Consider the following 8,738-nt stretch of genomic DNA (forward strand, 5'->3'; position numbering starts at 1 on the left):
AGTGATGAATGTTAGACTCCCTGTTGTGATGAATGATATAGAATGTTAGACTCCCTGTAGTGATGAATGATATAGAATGTTAGACTCCCTGTAGTGATGAATGATATAGAATGTTAGACTCCCTGTAGTGATGAATGATATAGAATGTTAGACTCCCTGTTGTGATGAATGATATAGAATGTTAGACTCCCTGTTGTGATGAATGATATAGAATGTTGGACTCCCTGTAGTGATGAATGATATAGAATGTTAGACTCCCTGTAGTGATGAATGATATAGAATGTTAGACTCCCTGTAGTGATGAATGATATAGAATGTTAGACTCCCTGTTGTGATGAATGATATAGAATGTTAGACTCCCTGTTGTGATGAATGATATAGAATGTTGGACTCCCTGTAGTGATGAATGATATAGAATGTTAGACTCCCTGTAGTGATGAATGATATAGAATGTTGGACTCCCTGTAGTGATGAATGATATAGAATGTTGGACTCCCTGTAGTGATGAATGATATAGAATGTTAGACTCCCTGTTGTGATGAATGATATAGAATGTTAGACTCCCTGTAGTGATGAATGATATAGAATGTTAGACTCCCTGTAGTGATGAATGATATAGAATGTTAGACTCCCTGTAGTGATGAATGATATAGAATGTTAGACTCCCTGTAGTGATGAATGATATAGAATGTTGGACTCCCTGTAGTGATGAATGATATAGAATGTTAGACTCCCTGTAGTGATGAATGATATAGAATGTTGGACTCCCTGTAGTGATGAATGATATAGAATGTTAGACTCCCTGTTGTGATGAATGATATAGAATGTTGGACTCCCTGTAGTGATGAATGATATAGAATGTTGGACTCCCTGTAGTGATGAATGATATAGAATGTTGGACTCCCTGTAGTGATGAATGATATAGAATGTTGGACTCCCTGTAGTGATGAATGATATAGAATGTTAGACTCCCTGTTGTGATGAATGATATAGAATGTTAGACTCCCTGTAGTGATGAATGATATAGAATGTTAGACTCCCTGTAGTGATGAATGATATAGAATGTTGGACTCCCTGTAGTGATGAATGATATAGAATGTTGGACTCCCTGTAGTGATGAATGATATAGAATGTTAGACTCCCTGTTGTGATGAATGATATAGAATGTTAGACTCCCTGTAGTGATGAATGATATAGAATGTTAGACTCCCTGTAGTGATGAATGATATAGAATGTTAGACTCCCTGTAGTGATGAATGATATGATGAATGTTGACTCCTGTTGTGATGAATGTTAGACTCCCTGTAGTGATGAATGATATAGAATGTTGGACTCCCTGTAGTGATGAATGATATAGAATGTTAGACTCCCTGTAGTGATGAATGATATAGAATGTTAGACTCCCTGTTGTGATGAATGATATAGAATGTTAGACTCCCTGTAGTGATGAATGATATAGAATGTTAGACTCCCTGTTGTGATGAATGATATAGAATGTTAGACTCCCTGTAGTGATGAATGATATAGAATGTTAGACTCCCTGTTGTGATGAATGATATAGAATGTTGACTCCCTGTAGTGATGAATGTTAGACTCCCTGTTGTGATGAATGATATAGAATGTTAGACTCCCTGTAGTGATGAATGATATAGAATGTTAGACTCCTGTAGTGATGAATGATATAGAATGTTAGACTCCCTGTAGTGATGAATGATATAGAATGTTAGACTCCCTGTTGTGATGAATGATATAGAATGTTAGACTCCCTGTTGTGATGAATGATATAGAATGTTGGACTCCCTGTAGTGATGAATGATATAGAATGTTAGACTCCCTGTAGTGATGAATGATATAGAATGTTAGACTCCCTGTAGTGATGAATGATATAGAATGTTAGACTCCCTGTTGTGATGAATGATATAGAATGTTAGACTCCCTGTTGTGATGAATGATATAGAATGTTGGACTCCCTGTAGTGATGAATGATATAGAATGTTAGACTCCCTGTAGTGATGAATGATATAGAATGTTGGACTCCCTGTAGTGATGAATGATATAGAATGTTGGACTCCCTGTAGTGATGAATGATATAGAATGTTAGACTCCCTGTTGTGATGAATGATATAGAATGTTAGACTCCCTGTAGTGATGAATGATATAGAATGTTAGACTCCCTGTAGTGATGAATGATATAGAATGTTGGACTCCCTGTAGTGATGAATGATATAGAATGTTGGACTCCCTGTAGTGATGAATGATATAGAATGTTAGACTCCCTGTTGTGATGAATGATATTGAATGTTAGACTCCCTGTTGTGATGAATGTTAGACTCCCTGTTGTGATGAATGATATAGAATGTTAGACTCCCTGTAGTGATGAATTATATAGAATGTTAGACTCCCTGTAGTGATGAATGATATAGAATGTTGGACTCCCTGTAGTGATGAATGATATAGAATGTTAGACTTCCCTGTTGTGATGAAGGATATAGAATGTTAGACTCCCTGTTGTGATGACTGATATAGAATGTTAGACTCCCTGTTGTGATGACTGATATAGAATTTTAGACTCCCTGTTGTGATGACTGATATAGAATTTTAGACTCCTTGTTGTGATGAATGTTAGACTCCCTATAGTGATGAATGTTAGACTCCCTGTAGTGATGACTGATATAGAATGTTAGACTCCCTGTAGTGATGAATGATATAGAATGTTAGACTCCCTGTAGTGATGAATATTAGACTCCCTGTTGTGATGAATGTTGGACTCCCTGTTGTGATGACTGATATAGAATGTTAGACTCCCTGTAGTGATGAATATTAGACTCCCTGTTGTGATGAATGTTAGACTCCCTGTAGTGATGAATGTTAGACTCCCTGTTGTGATGACTGATATAGAATGTTAGACTCCCTGTTGTGATGAATGTTAGACTCCCTGTTGTGATGAATGTTAGACTCCCTGTTGTGATGACTGATATAGAATGTTAGACTCCCTGTTGTGATGAATGTTAGACTCCCTGTTGTGATGAATGTTAGACTCCCTGTAGTGATGAATGTTAGACTCCCTGTTGTGATGAATGTTAGACTCCCTGTAGTGATGAATGTTAGACTCCCTGTTGTGATGAATGTTAGACTCCTTGTAGTGATGAATGTTAGACTCCCTGTAGTGATGAATGTTAGACTCCCTGTAGTGATTATTAAATTGAAACTGATGAGGGACCTGCAACACTAGTGAACAGAGTATGCTTACTTTGATGTGTCAATTCTGTACTATACCAGAGCATATTATTACACTGATAGTGATACTGTCTGACTTTATTATCCCTGCCTTTGTAGTATATGAGGATAATGTTAATAACAAGTGATAGACACAAATGTTGGACAAACTGAGAAAATAGAGCATGAAGTGTTATAAGGTTTTATATACTTAATAATGTGTTACTTCATCAATAGTAGAATATAACAGAGACATACACACTATACACCCTTTCTAAATAGATAATAAACACACTGTACACCCTTTCTAAATAGATAATAAACACACTATACACCCTTTCTAAATAGATAATAAACACACTATACACCCTTTCTAAATAGATAATAAACACACTATACACCCTTTCTAAATAGATAATAAACACACTATACACCCTTTCTAATTAGATAATAAACACACTATACACCCTTTCTAAATAGATAATAAACACACTATACACCCTTTCTAAATAGATAATAAACACACTATACACCCTTTCTAAATAGATAATAAACACACTATACACCCTTTCAGTGACGGCAGGTCGCAAGATCGGATCCCCCGAGCTGACAAGGTAAAAAATTATCTGTCGTTCTGCCCCCTGAACAAGGCAGTTAAACCCACTGTGTTCCAAGGCCGTCATTGTAAATAAGAATTTGTTCTTAACTGACTTGCCTTGTTAAATAAAGGTAAAAATAAAAAAATAAAAATAAAAGTAAAAACAATTCTATGTAGGTAATAAACACACTCACCGATTTGACATTGTAGCAAGACATTGGGTTATTGCTGGTGGTCCCTACAGAGACGGGATAGGAAGCACAGTGCATGATGCTGTTCACTTTCCGTTTCAGGTCAACAGCCCACCAGTAGTTTGTCCGTGGTCCTGTAGTATAGACTCCAGTAGTCAGTAGTGTCTATAGTATAGTCCTGTGAGTCCACAGCTCCTATCTCTGTTCATATGCTCTACAGTCCTCACACACTGCCTCTCTTTACCCTCACCCTGCAGCTCACCCGGCTTACTCTGTCACAGACAATTTATGCAAAGAGGGTTGGTCCATTCAAGAGATTGGTGTGGGGGTGGTTTAAGGTTGAAGGAGGGATTCTAGGAGGGTTCTAACTTAAACTACCTACATACCTAGTATGATGTTGGTTTACAACAAGGAACGTTTAACTGAAATCAACTACAGTGTTGTTTTGGCTGTAATCTAATACAGTGTTGTTTTGGCTGTAATCTAATACAGTGTTGTTTTGGCTGTAATCTAATACAGTGTTGTTTTGGCTGTAATCTAACACAGTGTTGTTTTGGCTGTAATCTAACACAGTGTTGTTTTGGCTGTAATCTAATACAGTGTTGTTTTGGCTGTAATCTAATACAGTGTTGTTTTGGCTGTAATCTAATACAGTGTTGTTTTGGCTGTAATCTAATATAGTGTTGTTTTGGCTGTAATCTATCTAATACAGTGTTGATTTGGCTGTAATCTAATACAGTGTTGTTTTGGCTGTAATCTAATACAGTGTTGATTTGGCTGTAATCTAATACAGTGTTGATTTGGCTGTAATCTAATACAGTGTTGTTTTGGCTGTAATCTAATACAGTGTTGTTTTGGCTGTAATCTAATACAGTGTTGTTTTGGCTGTAATCTAATACAGTGTTGTTTTGGCTGTAATCTAATACAGTGTTGTTTTGGCTGTAATCTAATACAGTGTTGTTTTGGCTGTAATCTAATACAGTGTTGATTTGGCTGTAATCTAATACAGTGTTGATTTGGCTGTAATCTAATACAGTGTTGATTTGGCTGTAATCTAACACAGTGTTGTTTTGGCTGTAATCTAATACAGTGTTGTTTTGGCTGTAATCTAATATAGTGTTGTTTTGGCTGTAAATCTAATACAGTGTTGTTTTGGCTGTAATCTAATACAGTGTTGTTTTGGCTGTAATCTAATACAGTGTTGTTTTGGCTGTAATCTAATACAGTGTTGTTTTGGCTGTAATCTAATACAGTGTTGTTTTGGCTGTAATCTAATACAGTGTTGATTTGGCTGTAATCTAATACAGTGTTGTTTTGGCTGTAATCTAATACAGTGTTGTTTTGGCTGTAATCTAATACAGTGTTGTTTTGGCTGTAATCTAATACAGTGTTGATTTGGCTGTAATCTAATACAGTGTTGATTTGGCTGTAATCTAATACAGTGTTGTTTTGGCTGTAATCTAATACAGTGTTGATTTGGTTGTAATCTAATACAGTGTTGTTTTGGCTGTAATCTAATACAGTGTTGATTTGGCTGTAATCTAATACAGTGTTGTTTTGGCTGTAATCTAATACAGTGTTGTTTTGGCTGTAATCTAATACAGTGTTGTTTTGGCTGTAATCTAATACAGTGTTGTTTTGGCTGTAATCTAATATAGTGTTGATTTGGCTGTAATCTAATACAGTGTTGTTTTGGCTGTAATCTAATACAGTGTTGTTTTGGCTGTAATCTAATATAGTGTTGATTTGGCTGTAATCTAATACAGTGTTGATTTGGCTGTAATCTAATACAGTGTTGTTTTGGCTGTAATCTAATATAGTGTTGTTTTGGCTGTAATCTAATACAGTGTTGTTTTGGCTGTAATCTAATACAGTGTTGTTTTTGGCTGTAATCTAATACAGTGTTGATTTGGCTGTAATCTAATACAGTGTTGTTTTGGCTGTAATCTAATACAGTGTTGTTTTGGCTGTAATCTAATACAGTGTTGTTTTGGCTGTAATCTAATACAGTGTTGAGCTGTAATCTAATACAGTGTTTTTGGCTGTAATCTAATACAGTGTTGATTTGGCTGTAATCTAATACAGTGTTGTTTTGGCTGTAATCTAACACAGTGTTGTTTTGGCTGTAATCTAATACAGTGTTGTTTTGGCTGTAATCTAATACAGTGTTGTTTTGGCTGTAATCTAACACAGTGTTGTTTTGGCTGTAATCTAATACAGTGTTGTTTTGGCTGTAATCTAATACAGTGTTGTTTTGGCTGTAATCTAATACAGTGTTGATTTGGCTGTAATCTAATACAGTATGTTTTGGCTGTAATCTAACACAGTGTTGTTTTGGCTGTAATCTAATACAGTGTTGTTTTGGCTGTAATCTAATACAGTGTTGTTTTGGCTGTAATCTAATACAGTGTTGATTTGCTGTAATCTTGTTTTGGCTGTAATCTAATACAGTGTTGTTTTGGCTGTAATCTAATACAGTGTTGATTTGGCTGTAATCTAATACAGTGTTGTTTTGGCTGTAATCTAATACAGTGTTGTTTTGGCTGTAATCTAATACAGTGTTGTTTTGGCTGTAATCTAATACAGTGTTGTTTTGGCTGTAATCTAATACAGTGTTGATTTGGCTGTAATCTAATACAGTGTTGATTTGGCTGTAATCTAATACAGTGTTGATTTGGCTGTAATCTAATACAGTGTTGTTTTGGCTGTAATCTAATACAGTGTTGTTTTGGCTGTAATCTAATACAGTGTTGATTTGGCTGTAATCTAACACAGTGTTGTTTTGGCTGTAATCTAACACAGTGTTGATTTGGCTGTAATCTAATACAGTGTTGTTTTGGCTGTAATCTAATATAGTGTTGTTTTGGCTGTAATCTAATATAGTGTTGTTTTGGCTGTAATCTAATACAGTGTTGGTTTTGGCTGTAATCTAATATAGTGTTGATTTGGCTGTAATCTAACATAGTGTTGTTTTGGCTGTAATCTAATACAGTGTTGTTTTGGCTGTAATCTAATATAGTGTTGTTTTGGCTGTAATCTAACACAGTGTTGTTTTGGCTGTAATCTAATATAGTGTTGTTTTGGCTGTAATCTAATATAGTGTTGTTTTGGCTGTAATCTAATACAGTGTGGTTTTGGCTGTAATCTAACACAGTGTTGTTTTGGCTGTAATCTAATACAGTGTTGTTTTGGCTGTAATCTAATACAGTGTTGATTTGGCTGTAATCTAATACAGTGTTGTTTTGGCTGTAATCTAACACAGTGTTGTTTTGGCTGTAATCTAACACAGTGTTGTTTTGGCTGTAATCTAACACAGTGTTGTTTTGGCTGTAATCTAATACAGTGTTGTTTTGGCTGTAATCTAATACAGTGTTGTTTTGGCTGTAATCTAATACAGTGTTGTTTTGGCTGTAATCTAACACAGTGTTGTTTTGGCTGTAATCTAACACAGTGTTGTTTTGGCTGTAATCTAACACAGTGTTGTTTTGGCTGTAATCTAATACAGTGTTGTTTTGGCTGTAATCTAATACAGTGTTGTTTTGGCTGTAATCTAATACAGTGTGGTTTTGGCTGTAATCTAACACAGTGTTGTTTTGGCTGTAATCTAACACAGTGTTATTTTGGCTGTAATCTAATACAGTGTTGTTTTGGCTGTAATCTAATACAGTGTGGTTTTGATTGTAATCTAAGACAGTGTTGTTTTGGCTGTAATCTAATACAGTGTGGTTTTGGCTGTAATCTAATACAGTGTTGTTTTGGCTGTAATCTAATACAGTGTTGTTTTGGCTGTAATCTAACACAGTGTTGATTTGGCTGTAATCTAATACAGTGTGGTTTTGATTGTAATCTAACACAGTGTTGTTTTGGCTGTAATCTAACACAGTGTTGATTTGGCTGTAATCTAATACAGTGTTTTGGTTTTGATTTTGTAATCTAACACAGTGTTGTTTTGGCTGTAATCTAACACAGTGTTGTTTTGGCTGTTTTGGCAGACCATTATATAATAGGGTTTCTTTCAAACAGTAGGAGATTTTAAGGAGTAGGAGTTTTTAAAAACATATTTTAAGAAAACAGAAGAGTGAATTTTGGTAACAATTTACTGAAAGCATCCGGGTATAATGCTTAATATTATTATGTATATTATATTATTATATTATGTATAATTATATCTTTCACACATTCCCCCCAAAACACACCCTGTTCCAAGTTCCAAGGCAATTGACAACAAAGAAAATCCACTATACATGAATATAGTCTACAACCATTGCATCCCAATCAATATTACCTCAGTAAACGAAATCACATTCAAAGCCTTGAAAACAACAACTGAATATACAGAAATAAAAACAAATAGAACAGAACGTGATGAACAGAGGATAACTTCAATCACTTCCTGGTGTGGACCACTCTGACCTTTCTGAAATCAAGGTTAGCTTCCGACTGCTGAGGTAATAGTTCTGAGTAAACGTTAAACTCTTCCCTTCTCTCCCTCCCCTAATTGTCTGACCCATATTCCCAAAGCAGACCTGCCTGACCTGGGTTCTTAAGTCCTAGGCACGTGTGACTGGGTAGTTTCCACCTGGGAGACGCTGGGGGGGCTGCCTGGAGTAAGGTTATTTATAAAGTCAAAGTCTGGGTCAGGTGCTAAAGCACTGAGTAAACGCCAGACGAACCAAGTGGTTTTCCTGTGATCTCTAATCCATTTGGCTCTTACTCACTGGCCACAGACTGTC

At 35.8% G+C, this 8,738-nt stretch overlaps 1 protein-coding gene across 1 annotated transcript in view; it reads right to left on the reverse strand.

Annotated features, from left to right (window-relative positions):
- LOC118380178 (transcription factor 12) overlaps positions 1-4,244 on the reverse strand; it is a 37,903-nt gene extending 33,659 nt beyond the window's left edge. The window contains exon 1 of the mRNA XM_052467072.1: positions 4,009-4,244. Coding sequence (XP_052323032.1) covers positions 4,009-4,083 — 75 coding nt within the window. The 5' untranslated portion in view covers positions 4,084-4,244. The remainder of the gene's footprint in view (positions 1-4,008) is intronic.
- Between the last annotated feature and the right edge of the window lie 4,494 nt (positions 4,245-8,738).

The sequence above is a fragment of the Oncorhynchus keta genome, chromosome 17 (genome assembly GCF_023373465.1).
Source record: "Oncorhynchus keta strain PuntledgeMale-10-30-2019 chromosome 17, Oket_V2, whole genome shotgun sequence".
In the NCBI taxonomy this organism is placed as follows: Eukaryota; Metazoa; Chordata; class Actinopteri; order Salmoniformes; family Salmonidae; genus Oncorhynchus; species Oncorhynchus keta.